This window comes from Poecilia formosa, unplaced genomic scaffold (assembly GCF_000485575.1).
Source record: "Poecilia formosa unplaced genomic scaffold, Poecilia_formosa-5.1.2 Scaffold292, whole genome shotgun sequence".
Lineage (NCBI taxonomy): Eukaryota > Metazoa > Chordata > Actinopteri > Cyprinodontiformes > Poeciliidae > Poecilia > Poecilia formosa.
In genome coordinates this window covers 1-18,540 of record NW_006800231.1, presented here as the reverse complement: position 1 = coordinate 18,540, position 18,540 = coordinate 1, and the positions used below count along the sequence as shown (strand labels likewise).

At 40.2% G+C, this 18,540-nt stretch overlaps 3 protein-coding genes across 5 annotated transcripts; 2 read left to right on the top strand and 1 right to left on the bottom strand.

The window, feature by feature from the left end:
• The first annotated feature begins 492 nt into the window (after positions 1-492).
• On the top strand, positions 493-6,091 carry LOC103151778 (mitogen-activated protein kinase 12-like). Of its 2 annotated transcripts, XM_007571998.2 has the most exons (12): positions 493-847; positions 1,508-1,637; positions 2,796-2,854; positions 2,940-3,051; positions 3,163-3,192; positions 3,411-3,458; positions 3,549-3,663; positions 3,746-3,817; positions 4,381-4,460; positions 5,323-5,401; positions 5,479-5,652; positions 5,898-6,091. In XM_007571998.2, exons 1-12 carry the CDS (start codon positions 723-725, stop codon positions 5,960-5,962), a joined length of 1,089 nt encoding a protein of 362 aa, XP_007572060.1. In that variant the 5' UTR covers positions 493-722; the 3' UTR covers positions 5,963-6,091. The 2 variants fall into 2 exon arrangements, with proteins under 2 accessions (XP_007572060.1, XP_007572059.1); XM_007571997.2 differs by lacking the exon at positions 5,898-6,091 and having other exon boundaries at positions 5,479-5,887.
• An 867-nt stretch (positions 6,092-6,958) lies between these two features.
• Positions 6,959-14,708, bottom strand: LOC103151777 (RNA polymerase II-associated protein 3-like). Of its 2 annotated transcripts, none has more exons than XM_007571996.2 (17): positions 14,551-14,708; positions 13,247-13,407; positions 12,749-12,910; positions 12,568-12,663; positions 12,340-12,467; positions 11,589-11,710; positions 11,317-11,387; positions 11,115-11,237; positions 10,915-11,042; positions 10,698-10,819; positions 9,650-9,720; positions 9,480-9,572; positions 9,213-9,397; positions 8,384-8,549; positions 7,440-7,537; positions 7,252-7,352; positions 6,959-7,172 (listed from the first exon to the last, which is right to left on the bottom strand). In XM_007571996.2, the coding sequence occupies exons 2-17, from the start codon at positions 13,397-13,399 to the stop codon at positions 7,087-7,089; spliced, it is 1,905 nt and encodes a 634-aa protein (XP_007572058.1). In that variant the 5' UTR covers positions 13,400-13,407; positions 14,551-14,708; the 3' UTR covers positions 6,959-7,086. The 2 variants fall into 2 exon arrangements, with proteins under 2 accessions (XP_007572058.1, XP_007572057.1); XM_007571995.2 differs by lacking the exon at positions 14,551-14,708 and adding an exon at positions 13,626-13,966.
• Positions 14,709-14,711: 3 nt separating this feature from the next.
• LOC103151776 (mitochondrial inner membrane protease ATP23 homolog) lies at positions 14,712-18,354 on the top strand. The gene is made up of 6 exons (XM_007571994.2): positions 14,712-14,859; positions 15,085-15,130; positions 16,587-16,668; positions 16,753-16,890; positions 17,660-17,743; positions 17,835-18,354. The coding sequence occupies exons 1-6, from the start codon at positions 14,712-14,714 to the stop codon at positions 18,036-18,038; spliced, it is 702 nt and encodes a 233-aa protein (XP_007572056.1). The 3' UTR covers positions 18,039-18,354.
• Positions 18,355-18,540: the final 186 nt, after the last annotated feature.

Sequence of the window (18,540 nt, the reverse complement as noted above, 5' to 3'; positions counted from 1 at the left end):
AGCAAAAGACAAGTCCACAAACCTTTAACCAATCCCACAACACTCTGTGCCAAACAGCTGAACACTTCAGAGGCTTCTTCAGACACTGTGATACTGACTGCTACAGGAGATCCCTCAACTAAATTTCAGAGAAAAAAGTCAGGATTCTGACAAAAAAAAAAAATCTGAATTTTATTTATTTATTTATTTTTAGTGGTCTTGCTACTGTTGCATCTATCATCAGTATCTACAGCAACTCTTTGAAGAACTCTGGGTAATATAAGTTGCAAAAACATTCAGTTTCCTTTTGGGAAATATTTTTGAATTAATTTATTCCAATATGGTCACTTTTTTAAAAATAAGAATTTACTTTAAGAAAGAAAAAAAAACTATTTCTTGAACCAGATCAGTGAGTGTTATTATTAGATGACAGAGGCTGTGTGATCTCTGGGGTTTTGTTTGGCCTCGGATGGGCAGATGTTGCCCCCACCGTGTAGACACACCCACGGACTGCCCAGGGCGACCAGGAGCCGGGCAGACAATGTGACCGAGTGGCCGTGTTGGGGTCCACCCGCTCCGGGGGGAGGGGTGTGTGTGCTCCAGTTGTCAGCTGGTCCATCTGGAGGAATGTTCCGCTGACTCTCTGCTTCGGTTTCGGACTGCGCTCCTGAACTTCTGCGGTACAAACTTTTATTTCCGCTCATGAGATTCCGGGATCCGGTCCACATCCTCACCTCAGCGGTATGGCCATAGCTGCGCGGTCCCGGACGGGGTTTTACCGGCACGAGGTGAACAGAACCGTGTGGGAAGTACCGGAGAGGTACCGGGACTTAAAGCAGGTCGGCACCGGAGCCTACGGAACCGTGTGGTGAGTTCAGAAAGGAAGGAGCTTTCAGAAAGACAAAATAATCATTTGGAATATTTTGCTTATTTTTAATAGTTTGCGGGTATGTCTTTTTTTTTTAACTATTTTTTTTAAATTTTATTTCATAGAAGTGAAACGTGAAAGAAATACTTGGCACTTAAACTGAAAGTAATACTGGAATACACCATTTGTATTTCACCCAAAAGTAGAGAACAAGAAATAGATTTGTATGTTTTCAGTTATCCTGATTCTTTGAGACTTATGATAAGATTTAAGATTTACTGTTATATCCAAGTCAAGCTGCAGCTTTGGTCACTTTTTGGCCACAGCTGGCTCTGCGGGGCCCCTCTGCATTGTGTGAGAGTGGATGAGGGTCAACAAAGAACCTCCCTTCCACCCTCATTGTTTATGAGAAGTCAGAGACTCAGTTAAGTGCGATGAATGCTCCACTACTTTGTCTTAGACGACAAAGGTTGCCTTTTTCCCACTGCAAACACTGTGACCGAGCAGAGAAGGTTTCAGGGGTTGAACAATAATATTGGTAAAAGTTTCTCTGAAGTGAACTTTGATTTAAATGTTTGTGTAATGAGGAAAATAAAACCTTTTATAACAATAATACCTCCATTTCTATCTGTGCTTTACTCTTTTTTTGTTTTTCTTTAGCTCGGCTTGGGACCGGCGCTCAGGGACACAGGTGGCCATCAAGAAGCTCCACCGGCCCTTCCAGTCCAAACTTTTTGCCAAAAGAGCCTACAGAGAGCTGCGACTCCTCAAACACATGAAGCATGAAAATGTAGGGAGATTTGAGCTGCAATCTGTGAATTTGTTGTTCAGAAATAGATATACTGTAGTATAGTATAGAATAGTACAGTACAGCATAGCGAGTATTCAATACCTTTCTATAGTATTGGATAGTAGAGGATAGGAGAAAGTACTATACTATAGCATAGTTTTGCATAGGGCACTGTAGGCCAGTGTAGTACAAAGTGGTATAACATAGTATAGCATTGTATCATGTAGCATAGCATAATGCAGTGTAGCATACGACTTGTGTAGTTTACTATAGTATAGCACAATACAGTGCAGTAAATTACAGCAAAGCATATAGTGCAGTGCAGTACAGAGTAGTATAACCTTAGTAGTATTCTAGTGTAGCTTAGTACAGACAGTAATTTGTAGAACAGCACACTGTACTAATGTGTAGCATAGCATAGAATAGCATAATATGGCACATAGTGGTCCAAACTGTGGTTCTGTTCAGTCAGCTCTTTTGACTCCCAAATGGATCTTGATTTGTTATCAAGACCCTCATATCTTAATTTAGCTTAATTTAATATATTAATAGCTTAATTTGGTGAATATGAATTGTTTCTATGTTAATAAATTTGCTTGCATTAATGTTTATAAGAGAAGCTTCATGTTTACTAATTTTATGAATTTGGTCGATTATAAAAGCAGGCTTTCTTTTAACTTTCCTACAAAACTTCAGCCAAGCTTTTCATTTTTATTGGACAAGATAACAAATGAACCAAACACTCCTGGAAAATCTACCAAACAGAACTGCAACTGAAACAAGACCAAACTCAGTAAGCAAACTATGTACTCTGTGCAGATTAGTATTCAAATAATATTTCAGTCTGCGTGGGCTAATGCTGTTCACCCTCTCTGTTAGTATTTGTCCCGGGGTTTTTTTTTTGTAGAAGACAAGCTGACAATCAAAATAAAGTTCTGAGGGGCAGAGCCACTGAGAGTGAGAGCTGAGCAGCTCAAGGGAAAAAACCTTGGGACTCTGCTCTTTTGACTGACTCCAAAGCATTGGCTGTTAGATTATTTTGAGCCTGACCCATCACTAGTAGTGTAGTACTAGTGCGGTATGGTGTGGTGCTCCATTAGCATAATGTTCAATAGCGTAGCATAGTAAATTTGAAATCATTTTCCTGGTCTTTATCAGGTGATCGGGCTGTTGGATGTTTTCACAGCTGAGATCTCTTTGGATCGGTTTCGAGACTTGTAAGCTCCTTTTCTATTCACTTCTTCCAGAAGTTTTTATTTATTTTTTATGTCCTAATCATAACACTGACCTCCTTACATTCAGCTACCTGGTGATGCCGTTCATGGGCACCGACCTTGGCAAGCTGATGAAGATGGAGAGGTTGTCGGAGGATCGCGTCCAGTTCCTGGTTTATCAGATGCTGAGAGGCCTTAAGGTGGAAATAAATTCTCCAAACATTCTCTGTTTTCTAGGGGAAAAAACAAACAAGAAAATTGTATTTTTCTGAGCACAGCTTATGTTTTTCCTGTATCGTTTTCCTCTGCAGTATATCCACTCTGCAGGGATCATCCACAGGGTGCGTGAACTTTGACCTATTGAACCATAAGCTTTACCAAGTCTGTTTATCTGTTCTTTTATTGAGACAAAACACTGTATTAAAATTCTGTGCTGCATTTCTAAATACCCCAGCATGCCTTGTTGATATTACCTTCCTATGTTTGACATTTAATGAGTACAAATTAAAGAGTAAATACATTCTGTATACTGATCTGTAATAAACATATTATCTAACAGGACCTCAAACCTGGAAATTTGGCCATAAACCCTGATTGTGAGCTAAAGGTAATTCAGTGGTAAGCCACCTTGTCTTGCTTTATTCTCATCTTTATTTTTTAAAATGTAATGCGGTACCTACCCTCCATTCTGCTGTAGATCCTGGACTTTGGGTTGGCCCGGCAGGCCGATGCAGAGATGACCGGCTACGTTGTGACGCGCTGGTACAGAGCACCGGAGGTTATCCTTAACTGGATGCACTACACGCAGACTGGTGATGATGATAATAAAAAACAAAAGGAACCTGATGGAGTAAATGAATCATTTTGCAGCAATGCTTTTGCTCTGCGTTGCAGTGGATATTTGGTCAGCGGGTTGCATCATGGCAGAGATGTTGCTGGGGAAACCTTTGTTCAAGGGAAACGACCGTATCCTTGTCCGGTTGGTTAATTTGACCCGATGTCATTTCAGTTATTTGTTTGAAAATGGTCTTAAAATTTACAAAAGTAAAAGTTTGTTTTTACTGAATCCATACAAGTGCCTGGATGAGATGTAAAAGCCAGCATGTACTCTAAAATCTTATCTGTACTCCGGTAATTATTATTCTAAAGTAATAATTTCATTAACGTATATATAAATCTTTACCTGACACAACTCTACAGCATAACATAGACTGGTATGAAAATACAGATCATAGGTTCATATTTTTGACACTTGGTGTTTATTCGCTCTACATTACAGGTAGCTTGTTTGAACTGACCAACATTTCTACAGTTTGAGAACCAATCACAGGTCATATACTGCTACAATACCACAAGCGGAAACATTAACAAATCATCTTTAAGTAGTTCTGGACTTCCTGTGGTCAGAGTCTTGTGTTTATTGAGAGGTCCTGCCTGCAGGGAGGTTCTTTATTTGCCTACTAAAATTTTGATATGAATGATGATAGAAATTCATTCGAGCAACGATTCTTAACCTTTTCCTTCATCAGACCTGGACCAGTTAAGAGAAATCATGAAGATTACAGGAACTCCGACTCCCGACTTTGTTCTCAAGCTACAGAGTCAAGATGTAAGTTGTCATTACTCAACTGTCTTCAGTTTGAATAGATGCTCTGTCCATTTAGATTCACATTACAGCAGTTCAATAAAACTGGAATAAAACCTTTACCAGGCACACAGTGGCTTGCAAAGCCAATCAGAGCTCTTAAACTTTCACATCATTTGTCACGTTACAACTTCAAATTTGACATGTCTCGTAGATCAGATTTCCACCAGGCTGTGGACCAATACTGATCGAGTATTGATTCATGGCTAGTACTGAAATTTTTTTTACCTGAAGCTCAAATTTGTATTTAATTTGTTCTAGCAAATGTTTGACTGTTGGGCTCCAGTGGTGGAGCTCAGTGCACACTGACAAAAAAAAACTCAAGGAAATGTCTGAGCTCCAACAGTCAAAAAGTTGCTGGATAAACAAATAAATGTTGAGCTTGATCATTGACATTTTCTAGAATGTCTTGGCAATTTCTGAGTTTGAAAAATTTCAAGTTTGTTATAGCAAAAAAAGACCTCAGAAATATTTGGTTAATGTCAGAAATTTTCTAGAAGAAACATGGAAATTTCTGAGTTTCAAAAGGCCAAAATTTGAGATTAATGTCAAAATTAGATGGATTTTATTTTGAAAACCAGAAGCATCGTGACTTGAAGGAAGTTGGTTACACTGTAATTTGTTTAGCAGTACCAGACAAAGGGAGGTTGAATATCGTCACCTTTCTAAGTTAGTAGTCTTAAGTCTTTTTTTTTTTTTTTTTTTTTTGTTAAAAGATGATTAAGCAAAAAATCATTTTTGGCAAAACATGACGTAGATCTGTATTTTATGAAGGTGCCGATATAAAGGTTAAAATCACACTGAGACCTTTTCTGTCCTTCACCAGGCCAGAAACTACATCCGGAGTTTACCGAAAGTGCCAAAGAAAGATTTGCACTCCATTTTCTCCAAAGCCAGCTCAAATGGTACGTGAGCATTTCTCTCTGGCTTCATTGCCAAAGTTCTTTTTTTGCCGACTTTGACGCGTGTCTGTGCGCCGCAGCGGTGAGTGTCCTGGAAAAGATGCTCCTCCTGGACCCTGACAGCAGGGCCAGCGCGTCGGAGGCCCTGGAGCTGCCGTTCTTCAGCGAGTTCAGGGACGTGGAGGAGGAGAGCGAGGCGCTGCCGTACGACCAGACCATGGACAACACGGACCTGCCGCTGGAGCAGTGGAAACGTGAGGCGGGACGGGAGGGGGTCACTGTCGTTTCCCCAAAACACCGAACATGTAGCCGCTACCAAGTAGGCGGGGCTTGTCACTCCAAAGCCTGAATGTCTCCTCTTATTGGCTGATAGATGATGAGCGCTAGCAGGATTTGCTCACATTTGTAATGGAAACGCAGTGACTTTTACAGGGCCCGTATGTAGCAAAGGAGGCTCGTGAAAAACCTAAAACCTTAAACCCCGTTTCTTTTTGTACAGGTCATACTTTCACTGAGATCCTGACCTTCCGGCCGCCGCGGGACTCAAAGGAAACATCTCTTTAAGAGCTCACACACCAGCAGACATGAACTTTTACCTACACGCAGAAATATTACTTTTAATCTTATTAATAGTTGTCCAAATTGTTTGTCAATGCTTTTACTGTCAATAAATAGTTCAGATATTCAAAATAATTTACTCCATTTATTTTTGCAAACTGTAGGTGCTTTTATTTACAGGAAATTGACACTTTTTTTTTTTTTACTTTAGGACTTAACAGTTGACAAAAAAACAAGCTAAGGAAAGATTTCTGCCAATTTTTTTATATTGGTGTAATCCCTACTCGTAAATCTTAACTTTTCTACTATAGCAGTAGAAAATAATCAGAATTATATAATTGTGATTGCTATGTAACCATAATTCTGCTCTGCAGCTCATTGTCTATTTGAAAATTGTCTTTTGCAACAGTGGCAGTTTAGGTTACATAGATGTATGATCTTAACACATAATTAGTTGACGTTTTAGGAAGCAAATTACACATTTGATTTTAGGTGTATTTAATAAACTGATAGATTTAACATGAAGGATTATTTAAATGTTTTGATTTTTTTTTTAAACTCATCCTAAAACATGTTTCATAAATCAATACTTTCTGATTTGTGGCTCATCTCTCTATGTAATTCCTCCATATGAGTTATGAAACATGCTGGGGTCCATTAAGCGCCAGACTGAACTGGAAAGCCGTTTGGAAATTATATCCAAAATGGCATTCCATACTTACGTTTTGGCTCTACCTGCTGGCTGCATCGTGATACTACAGCACTAGGCTAACATCAAATCAGCCATCTGATGTTAGTGTAGTGGTAACACTACACTAACATCAGAACTAACACTGATTATTAATCTGTGTTATTAATAATCCGTGTTATTAATTACACTGTTTATTAATGATGTAATCATTCAGTGTTGAATTGCAGAAATCTGGTGTTTTTGGCAGTTGACTAGATTAATTCTCCTCCTTTGCTCCATCTTGGAAAAATAAATCCAGTGAAACAAGAACACACGTTTCAGAAACACACACCTGTTTTATTTGGTTAAGTGATCAGTTCAGCAAATGTCAGGTTATATTTGGCAGGTTGAAGAAAAAGCATTGCAGACGCTGGAAGCTGGGAACACGTTTGTCCGTCCATCATACTCCGTACTTCTTCTGCAGGTCTGAAACGGTGGGCTGGTCCAGCTGGGCTTGGAGCAGGAAGTCAAACAGCTCCTTCAGCACTGAGAGGAGGGAGGAAACGACACATTTTTAACAATGATCTCACATGAACGAGAAGGCAGAGGATGAAAAGGAGCCCACCTTTCTTGTCCTGCGGCGTCATGAACATGACGGCCATGTGGAAGCGCCTCACACCCGCCAGACAGCCGAGGGTCTCCAAGATGGAGGTTGGAGGTTCATTCCTGCTCCAAACAGGCCAGTCTTAACTGTTTTGCAGAGTGAACGGACAAAAGCAGCTCAGCTCTGATGTTTACGTCTAGACAGCTTACCCTATGAAGAAATCACGCAGAGTTCTGAGGATCTGGTAGAGCAGGTCCGGCTCCAGAGAGTTCTGGAAGATCTGGCTGTACGCTGAGGGACTGATTTGCTGCCAACAGGGACAAGAATGTTTAGCATCCAAACATGGAAGAGCCATAAATGACTTCTATCCATTCATCGAGCTTTCTGTTCATGAAGGTTTTTATTTTTTCACAAATGGACTCCTTGGGCTTCCATAGATCAGAGTGATGTTCTGATCTGGTTTGTGTTTATTTAGCAATTTTAATTCAGGTAAACTCCCCAAAAAAGGAATGAGTGCAAACATAATCAGCAAGTTTTTTTAAATATTTGTAAACTTTTTTTCAAGGAAAAAAAAGCCAGAAAAAATGAATAAATTGGATTTGGTATGAAAAAAAACATTATATATGTATCTGATTTAATACCACATGTGGAAGTGGTTCAAATGGGATTTAATTTTTTTCTATGACTGGAATTGGGCTGTTCAGACAAACATGAAAAAGTCAAACATGAATCACATTCAGGCAAAAAAAAATAAAAATGAAAAATGGATTTGGATCGTGTTTTTGTGTGAATATAATGGAAACGGACAACATCACTCTGCAGTTAACGGTCTTCCAGCTTTTACTAAACAGTGCCCCCTGGAGGCCAAGTGTTAAACTACAAGATTGATTAAGTCCATGTACAGCTCTGTCGCTTCAAATGACATTCGCACAGGATTAAAGAAAACACAAGGGTTGTTTGAATTAATCTGAACTTAATGCACAATGGAAGGCAAATCCAAACGTTCACATAACTTTTGGATTTGGTCTGATTTTTTTTTTATTTTATTTTTTTTATTCTACATCCAAAAGCCTTCAGGAAATAAATGTTTGGCTTAAAAATGAAATAAAGTATGGAGCTGTCGGTGCTGAAGCGAAAGGAGAATGCAGCTAACCCTGAGGTATCTGTAAACCGCCTCCGGCTGCTTGCTGAGCTTCCGGAGGTCCGCCTCCAGCTGGAAGCTGCTGCTGGGAGCAGGAGGAACGTCTGAACTTGGTGCTTCAGCTGCTTCTGTGGATTCCTCCTGAACTGATTGGCTGGCGTCTCTGCTGGCAGAAACTCTGGAGAGCACAGGAGAACAGTTAGGAACGCCACCACAAACCTGGATGTAAAAATGGCAGGAGGAACGGGCCTGCAGGGGGCAGGGCGGCGGTGGCAGCAGCATGGTATGGGAATGCTTTTCTGTTGCAAACACAGGGAAATTGTGCCAGGGCTGATGGGAAAACGGATAAAGTCAGTAAATCAGTTAGAGGATTGCAAATGCAAGCCACACTTTTCAGATTAACAAGATGCTCAACATTTCTCATTTTAATTTTTTAGTGAAGGAGTTCTTATAACATTATTACTTCATTTCTCTAGTATTCTGACTATATTCTGGTAATATTGATGCTTTGTTCTTGCATTATTTCAACTATTGTCATACAGCTTAGTCTCAGATCACTACAACTGTATTATTGTAATATTATGACTTTATTCTCATAATCCTAACATTCCATCATAGATTTGCCTTGAATTCAACAGAAGCTGTAACTTCCAAACAAGATGGCGGCCCTGCTGACATCACTCTCACCCATGGAAAGCCAAGCACTGCATTGGTTTAAAATAAAACTCAAAAATTAAATCTTGAGTTAAAAACCAAACGTTGAGTTAATGGATAATATTGTTTTTTGGTCCAGTCCCAGTGGTAACCATGGTTTCCTCCCCTCCTTGCATGTAAAAGTCACCTGTCATGTCTCTGTGTCTGTGTTTCTGCTGCTTCCTCCATTTTGATGATCTTGGCGCTGGGCGATGAAGACAGCGGCGAGTCAGTCTTCCCGTCTACTTCCTGGATTAACGGAGGAAGAGCTTCCTGCCTGGGCAGCGCTAGCTTCCCGCTGATCTCCTGGATGTCGATTCGTCTCAGAGGTTTCTGCAGGCCAGAGGAGAAGCGAACTCAGTGGGTTTTACAAACACCTTTAGTCAGACGCAGCTAAGATCGCTGTGGAACCGACGGTTGAGCGCAGATGTTCTGGTTTGTCCACGGGTTGGACCGTCCTCCTCTGGGCGCCATCCTCCGCCTGCAGAGCGCCGCTGCAGTCTGGATCCTGGAGGAGAAAGACTCCAGAGTTCAGGGGTCAGAGTTCAGCAGCTCAGATGGAAAACCCAGCAGTTGTTAGCGTACCGTCTGCAGCTTCTGCAGCTCATTCAGGGCCTGCTTGTTCCCGGGCTCCAGCTGGAGCAACCGCCGGAAATCTGACATACACACGGAAAGTCAAGACAATTACTCAAACATGTGGAGTCTCTGAAGTGATTAACACAACTCATTACTGCCTGAATCATTAGAACCCATCTGGCACCATGAAGTAGGCTAAAAGACTTCAGAAAAGATGAACACCAAGCCTTGATCTAAAATTAAAAACCCCTGTCATTGGTTCCTCCGGTCATCTATCAGTCCGGAGGAACCATTTGCAAACAAAATGTTCCAATGAACCACTGGGAGCCGTTATCCAAAACTGGAGGAAACATGGAGCAGGGGGAGTGTGGAGTGTAAAGTTACACTGTCAAAAATGAACAGCAATAATTTGAGTTTTTAGCAAGTCTAAAAGCAAGAAAGAAAAAATGGAGATTCATTTTTCAAACTCAAATTTTCACCACATCATTCGCTCATTTCTACATGTGACGGTTCAAACTAAATGATTTAATCAGCAAGATAAATGTTTAACTCGAAGCTAAATATTTGCTTGTTAGCTAAATACTTAGTTTGAGGCTTAATATTTAGCTCTAAGCTAAATATTTAGCTAATATGCAAATATTTAGTTTGAAGCTATATATTTAGCGTCCTAACTAAATATTTTGCTCATCTAGCTTGCTAACCAATTATTCAGTTTAACTACATAATTAATTAGCAATCTTAATTATGTTGCCAGTTAAGTATTTAATTTACAAACTGACACACTTATAAACAAATGAAAAAAATTATGAAAATATGTCTTTGAAAATTTTGCCTACTTTCTTTTTTTTTTTTTTCAAGAAAACCAAAAATATTGCTGTTTATTTTGGAGTGTGCAGCTTCACAAACAGCACCACTAAAAAGTGGTGGACCCTCCCAGGAGTGGCCTGTCTGTTTAAATGTGAACGAAAAAAAAAAAAAAAACAGGAGGAATCTATGCTTATTGAAAACCATAAACCCAGCATGTTGCTGCTGGTTTGCTGTGGGAGCTCTGCAGCACCTTCCTTGGCCTCCTGCAGTTTCCCCAGGGCCAGTCTGGCTGTGCCGCGGCGGGCGAAGGCCTTGGAGTAAGTGTCATCCAGAGAAATGGCTGCTGTACAGTCCTCCTCTGCTTCTTTATACCTGCAGAGAGACAGATGGAGGACAGATGGAGAGAGTTTGCTAACAATCTCCTGCTATCATTTGTTGGATGGAGTGAAACTGTTGGATGTTTCTACCTGTCCAACTTGAGGAAGGCCATGGCTCTGTTGGCAGGCAGGAGGACGTTCATGCCGTCTGCCTCCATTCCTCTGCTGTAGCATTCTATGGCTGCCTCATACTTCCCTTCTTTGAAGTAAGCGTTTCCCTGAGGAGTAAATGTCGCCATTGGGTTTCAGAACAAACTGACACAGAAGAGAGGAGATAAACCAGGACTCACTCTGTCCTTCTGCATCACAGCTTCCTGTTTCCTCTGCTGCTCTTCCAGCTGTCGCTGCTGGTCGGCGGCGGTGGCTTCGGCGGGCTGGACGGCCGGACCCCGGACGTCCACCTGAGCAAGGATCTGAACTGACCAGAACGTGGGTTAGACAGCAGCAGGACAAACTGAACCCTGACCCCCACTGACCCCACCCAACCCTCACCTCCTGGAGTTTCTTCACTTCACTCTGGGCTTCGGCGTTTCCCGGGTCCAGCTGGAGGACCATCTGGTAATCTGTCCAGACACAATCAACAGCCTCAGATCAGGACGGCTCAAAAAAAAAAACAGTTTTTAACCCGTTCAGATAAAACCAGGTTTTACCCATTCAGATAAAACCAGGTTTAAACCCGATCAGATAAAACCAGGTTTAAACCCGATCAGATAAAACCAGGTTTAAACCCGTTCAGATAAAACCAGGTTTAATCTGATTCAGACCTTCCAGAGCCAACTGGTGTTTTTGCAGGGCAAACCGAGCGGCTCCTCTCCTAGCATACGCCTTATAGTAGCTGTTGTCAAGGGCGACGGCCAGGTTGCAGTCCGACTCGGCCACGGCATACCTGGTGAGGCAAAGATTTATCACAACGACCAGAGAAAACTGAAAAACATCTTCAACTTATCAAAAATATTTATTCATCTTAAACTTTTTCACATTTTACCACAAACGTCAATGTGTTATAATGAGCATATGTTCATAAAATCTCTCTCATGTGTACTTTGGTCTTCATGAAGCTACAGAACAGCTGCATTTATAATGAGATCTAGGTCAGTTAAAGGAGCTGAAAACAAATGTGCACCACACTTTTCAGTTTTTTTTTTGTTTGTTTTTAAGGGGCAATATTATGTATTTTCCAGGCAAGTAGATCCATTTTATAACACAGTTAAGTAACTATTCTAACTTCAGTTGTTATAAAAATGTCATATGTATCAAATGTCTTAAAAGAAATTTGACTTTGTAATTTAACGCCTTGATATTGATCCTCTGTCTCTTTAAAAACTCCTGCTCTTTCTGAAGCTCTGTAACATGATGTAAAGCTCAACAGTCGATTTTACGTAACCAGGGTTACCATTTATCTACTTTGCATCTGTACATATCTACTTTGTACAGTTGTGAAGTAGATAAATGATAATCAATCGATTACTGATCCCTCGAATGAAACCCATTTGTTTACAGTGAAGTCAGACTTACTTCTTAAGTCTGAAGAAGGACGTGGCTCTGTTGGTGGGAAGCACAGGGTTGTATGGATCAGCAGCCATCCCTCTAGTGTAACACTCTATGGCCTCGTCATACTTCCCCTCTTTAAACAACTTGTTACCCTGGAAACAAGAAAAAAACAAAACAACAAAAGCAGTTGACATCTTTTAACCCCTGCCCTCTCTCTTTCTGTCTGCGTGTCACACATAGAAACTTCATTACGTTCTCCTTCTCAGCCAGAGCTCTGTCCTTGTCCACCTCCTCCTGGTCGGACTCGTTGGACTCGGCCTCCTTGTCCATTTCTGCCAGAGCTTTATCCTGCCAACAAGAGGAAGAATGTGCAATCACCGTTTGTTGCATGAAAAGTCAGGTTGTGGAAAGCCAAGGTGAGACGTTGGGTTACCACGTCGAACTTGTCCCACGATCGATAATCACAGGATTTGAGTCTGGAAGCTGGTCTGGGCTCCTCTGCGTTCGTGTCGCCGTCAGCAGCAGGCGCCTGTTTCCTCCTCTTCTCCCTCATCTTTGACCTGTATCCCTTGTTACGCACAGGTGGAAGGGTTTTCTGCAACAAGACACACAGACTTATAGAATGCCATTAGAGCCAAGGAAGAAACTGTAAAGTCCAACAGGAAGACGTAATTACAAGTTTTAAAGTCTTAATAATAAGAGTCAAAGTCATAAAGTCCTAATAATGATATTTAAAGTCATAATTGTGAGTTTCAATATCACAATTATGAGATTAAACGTCTTAATTTTAAGACAAAATCATAATTTTGACTTTCTAAGTCCTGATTATATTCAAAGTTATGATTGTAATTTTTGCCAGTTAAATGATTAGCTTGGATTTTATTTAAGGGTATCAGTGTAAAGAAGCTGTTAACAATAGGGGATGTCCTACCTGGAGCTCCTGGACTCGTCCAGTCCTCAGCTCCTGATCCTTCCTCTTGATGTCTGCCTCCCAGTTGTCCAGCTCCCTCATGAAACTGTGAAGATCCTCCGCATTCTGCCGTATCTGCAGCTGTAACTCCACGGCCTTGTCCTCCCCGGACATGCTTCCCTCTGCCAAACAGACATTTATTTTTGGAAAACTCTTTCACTTCACTTCTCTGTGCTTTAGTCTTCACATCCAAGCAACAGCAGCAGCAGCAGCATCGAGGTAAAACACGAGAATCACGTTTTGTGATACTCCAGCAGCTAACAGCTTAGCAAAACGGAACCATCATTGGATTAAAAGAGGCCGGATATGAATGTGCTTTAATTATGGCGTTCTGAAATACCTGCCGCTTCTTTCCTGGATTCACAGTTAATTCGTAGTGACCGCTAAAGTAACAAAAGACTCCGAAAAATGTCGTTAGTCACGACATTCTGTTTATGTTCGGAGCCATGACAGCGGAGGACCAGCAGCCTTTGCTCTACGTATCCACGACGTAACCAAAGATCGTCTATAACAAAACAATCTCCGTAAAGCAAAAACAATTTATTTTATTTTATTTTAATATTTTAAATACGGAACTTTTACGAAAATGCTTCTATGAAAAATACACTGATAACTGAGCTATGTGTGTGGAATTAAGATGAGTTTATCTGTTTGGCTCACAAATTTTCGTCAGTTAGCACTACAGTTCACACTTTTCTGAAAGGAGACGACACTTGGGGAAGCCCTTAACAGTCAGCCGGTGCAAGACGCGGCTAAAAGTGACGAAGAGGCGATGAAGGTGGAATTAAATTTAGCGAAACGGGTTTTCCCCAGTTGAAGAAAGTCAGACTTATCAGAGTTAGAGTAATGAGATTTTATGACAACATTAATACGTGAAAACTTAATAGAATTTTTGCTGTGTTTGTTGTTGTAATTCTAAATTTGTAATCAGAAAATCATGTTATTTTTAAGTACAAATAGAACACAATATTAAATTTATTTCATCTTGAAATAAAAAGCGCTACAGTGTAAAAAGTACTAATGCAAAGTCGTCATTCTTTCCAGATTCACTGTAATAATTCAATATCTGAGATAATTTTAATTTGACAATAAAGCAACTCTTATTTGGAAACCAAAATAGTGTGCAAATGACGCCCACCCGGCGCACCGGTGTCTCGCCGGGTGATAAATGATGCGCACCCCCTCATATAAAACTAAAAAAGAAAATAAATAATTTATATTATAAAAAAAATGACAGGAAAATGTTCTTTAAAGATTTCACATACCTGATATTTTAAACAATTGTTTTGTCTGAAAATTTCATCGGTCAACTTTGACCACGGAACCACGTGATGTAGAAACCCAGCAATGACCTCTCCTGTTAGCTAGCGGTGGAAAGCCCAGAGAACTTTATGCTGACATTTCCACACTGGACGTATCCAACACAATGGATCAGAACAAGCAAGATGAGGAATATGGATATGACCTCTTCCCGGAGAGAAAAGCGAGGAAACCCAAGCACATCACAATCAGAGACAACCTGTTCACATCCAGAAACAAGTGTCAGGTCATGTTAACGTTCGCCATGGAAATTAGTGAGTATCGACGCTTGCTTATGTAGCATTTTAGAGGGAAAGCCTTCCGAGCTGCAGACGTCTTAATTTGAACAAATGATGTGCTTGTTATTTGAATGCATGAGCCGTGACGGTGTGTAGCATGTAGCATTAGCTCAAGGAGCTAACTGATTGGTTGTGAATGGTAGGTGGCTTCAGCTAAAGCTAACTCCTCTGTGTGCTAACTCTTCTGTGTGTCCCTGGCAGGTCCATATGCCAAACTCCTGCTCAATGCCATGAAGAACTCCGGCTGGTACGTTGGCCTACACGGCTGTCTATAACCGGAAACGACATGTTAACGTCAACTGTAACATAGATAGGATGCAAAATACAAAAGTTACTTCTACTGCTTTTTTTTTTACTAAACAATATTTAAATCATCAGTGAACGTTCAGTCACATTTTCTTCTACGAATGTAATTATTGTATAATGCCGATGTGTATTTCCGAAAAGTCACTAAATATAGCAATAATGTTGCTAAGTTGGCAATAGTGGGATGACTAATGTTAAACGCACGTGCAGACTGACCCAGATATTACTTCCACTATATTTCACAAATACCAAATTTTCCCCCAGAAAACTTGCTGAGCGCGGTGGTTGGGTGCTAAGGCAGTCATTCATTCAGCGGCCCGTCGTGATTTTGAGTTAAAAAAAATGTTGACAAGAAATTTTAAAATATCACTTGATAATTATGTGCTATTAAACGATTGGATGATTAATACCTGGACACCAACTACAAAAGTCTTTAAAAAAATCAAACCTTTTTGAAAAAGACTTTAAAAAATAAGTAAAGCCTGATGGGCCACTAGGCTTAAAATACTCGAAGGGAAAACCTGAATATGATACATTTTTGGTTAATGTTTTCAAACCAAAACATTTACTTCAATCAGTGTCTGAATAATATTTTTTTTCCAGAAGTTCATTCATTTATGTTTCTCTTTTGTTTAAATTGCTGATATATTTCACAGTGCTAAAGATGTGCAATAGTGCATGTTTTAGTAGGGGCCCAATGTCAGATAAATTGAGGGGCAGTACGATACCAATACTTTTATCAATACTTTTTTTTATTAATTAAGCTTGATATATCAAACGTCTGATATTTAGGGGTTTTTGTCCAAAGTTTTCATGTTTTTTTGTTGTTGTTTGAATTCTATTGTTGAAACCTTAGGATTAGAACAAAAATGTATCGGTCTTCAAAATACTTTAATAACATATTAGCAAGATTAACAGAAACAATAAAACAACAAAACAAATTAAAATTTGTTTCTAAATAAGCAAATGCATAAAATATATATTTTCTTACAGTAAAAATGAGAAACTACAACACAAAAATAAAATAAAATTTCATAAGGAAATCTGAAACTAAAGTATCAATCTAACCACGCTAGTAATGATCTCATACCAATAATGACTTAGTATTGATATTATCAATATTTTTGGACCGATCCGTCCAAAGAATAATACTACCACTTCTATGTTTTCATGATTCTACATGTTTCTGTGATGCAACCAAGCAGGCCCAAATCATGATAGTGTCACCACCAGTGGAACACGGCCTGTAGAGATCCAATCTGTCTGTGATACAATCATCCTCTAGCCCTCATCCTGGTCACTGTGATTTACTGAAACTGCTAACTGGCTGCAGTGGTTTCCACTCCTACCTGCAGCGTATCACACACTCCTTCCTTTGTTTTTCATTATGTGTTCAGCAAAGTGTATAAAGACAGACATTTCTCCTGTGAGGACTGCGATGGGACGGTCAGCGGTGGCTTTGACGCTGCCACCTCTCAGGTAGGAAATGAGACGGGTTCTCGAGATGGTCTTACCGTTTCAGGGTTTCGTCTTTTCATCTGAGTCGCGTTTCCTCTCCTCCAGATTGTTTTGTGTCAGAACAACATCCACCAGCAGGCTCACATGAACCGAGTGGTCACCCATGAGCTCATCCATGCGTTTGACCACTGCCGGGCCCACGTGGACTGGTTCAACAACTTCAGACATCTAGCTTGTTCTGAGGTGAGGAATAGTTTTTAATACCGCCGTTCTGTTAAGAAATTGGGAGAATAAGTATTTGGCTTCTTGGAACATTTTTTTTTCGTCTGTTGTTTCTGTTCTTACAGACTTTTCAAAAATCAGCTCTGAAAAGGGATTTCGCCCCAGTTTCTCTTTGTTTGTTTGTTTTTGTTTGTTTGTTTGTTTTAATTAGTTCAACAATTAGTCCATACAAAACAAACATTACAGCCTAACAAACCGAGGTATTAATCTGCAAAATAATAAACATCCAATTAGATAAGAGAACGAACAACAACAGAAATACATGTCAAGACACAGAACATGTCCAGGTGGTGTCACAGCAAAAATGGAATTGCTAAACATATAATAACAACAATAATAATATATATTTTTTTCTTTTAATCTCTGCAATTATTTTCTGATTTGGATTATTAGTATTTCTCTAATATTCCTTGCTTTCATTAATCTGGGGTCACATATATTTTGAGTAGAATTGGGAAAGTTAGAGAGAACAAATAAAACATTTCATGACCATATTAGTAGCTTCTCCCATTTTGCGCAGTGGCATTAAAATGGCATTTAGAATTATGGAATGTATTTTTTATTATTTTTTTTTAATCTTAGAATTTATTTTTATTTATTGCTGATTGTTGCTCCATTGACATCTGCTGAGTGAGAAGGTGTAGCCATAGTGACGTACTGATCTTTTTCCTGTTTTTGGAACATCTTCAAAGCTGAACAGTGTTATGCTGGACATTCTTGTGTCCTTTAGATTCGAGCAGCGAACCTCAGTGGGGATTGCTCCTTCACCAATGAAGTTTCCAGATTCAACTTCGGCCTAAAGGAACATCACCAGGTACATGAGCCGGGCGTAAACGTCTCACACACGCCGTTTAAACAACCAGCTCCGTGTCTTTAATGGAACCCGTTTCGTTCTCTTCAAACAGCAGTGTGTCCGGGATCGCGCTGTACGCTCCATCCTGGCTGTGCGAAAAGTCAGCCAAGAGGAAGCACAAAAGATCGTCGACGAGGTCTTTGACTCGTGCTTCAAGGATCACGCCCCTTTTGGAAGGATCCCACACGGCAATAAGGACGCCAAGTTCGCCTACAGGGAATACGTGAACAGGGATCGATACTACGCCAACCTTTAGTGTTTGACGTATCGGAATCCTGCAGGTGCTCGGGTGACATTGCCGATGGATGGCTGGCGGAGTCACAGGCTGCAGTGTGACAGGAATAAATGACTGAGTTGAAACATTCAGAGAGGGGTGTAGTACTGTGCATCAGCCCGGACCTCGAGGCCATGTGGGGAAAGGGCTGGAGACTATTTTGTCTTTTTGGACAATGAATTAAAGCGAGAGCAACAATGCATTTCATTTTCTTCCTCTTCGACTCTGCTGTTGTGTTGAGAGGTTGTATCGACTGATCTTACACTTGGGATTGAAAATTAAATGAGGTGGAACCAGATCAGAGATTTCTGTTTCGTCTGTCATGTTTTGCAGTGAAAGTTTGATATCAACACATGTGGGTCTACAGACGAAACCAGATGTATGAAAAGAAACGTTTGGTTAGACTAAATGTTTTTTCTCTTTTAGGTTGGTTAGGATAAGTCGTTTTAATTTCTTCAAATTTAGAATTTTGTGTTTTGAACTG

Bases quoted from the DNA above. Each gene is read 5' to 3' on its own strand.
- LOC103151777 (XM_007571996.2), bottom strand. From the start codon at position 13,399: ATGTCCGGGGAGGACAAGGCCGTGGAGTTACAGCTGCAGATACGGCAG. The intron at 11,388-11,588 runs GTCTGAATCAGA...GTGTCTGGACAG, and splicing joins ACACCAGTTGGCTCTGGAAG to ATTACCAGATGGTCCTCCAG. The intron at 9,721-10,697 runs GTGCTGCAGAGC...TGTGTATGTCAG, and splicing joins ACTGCAGGAGGCCAAGGAAG to ATTTCCGGCGGTTGCTCCAG.
- LOC103151776 (XM_007571994.2), top strand. From the start codon at position 14,712: ATGGATCAGAACAAGCAAGATGAGGAATATGGATATGACCTCTTCCCG. The intron at 14,860-15,084 runs GTGAGTATCGAC...TGTCCCTGGCAG, and splicing joins AACGTTCGCCATGGAAATTA to GTCCATATGCCAAACTCCTG. The intron at 16,891-17,659 runs GTGAGGAATAGT...TGTGTCCTTTAG, and splicing joins GACATCTAGCTTGTTCTGAG to ATTCGAGCAGCGAACCTCAG.
- LOC103151778 (XM_007571997.2), top strand. From the start codon at position 723: ATGGCCATAGCTGCGCGGTCCCGGACGGGGTTTTACCGGCACGAGGTG. The intron at 848-1,507 runs GTGAGTTCAGAA...GTTTTTCTTTAG, and splicing joins GGAGCCTACGGAACCGTGTG to CTCGGCTTGGGACCGGCGCT. The intron at 3,193-3,410 runs GTGCGTGAACTT...ATTATCTAACAG, and splicing joins CTGCAGGGATCATCCACAGG to GACCTCAAACCTGGAAATTT.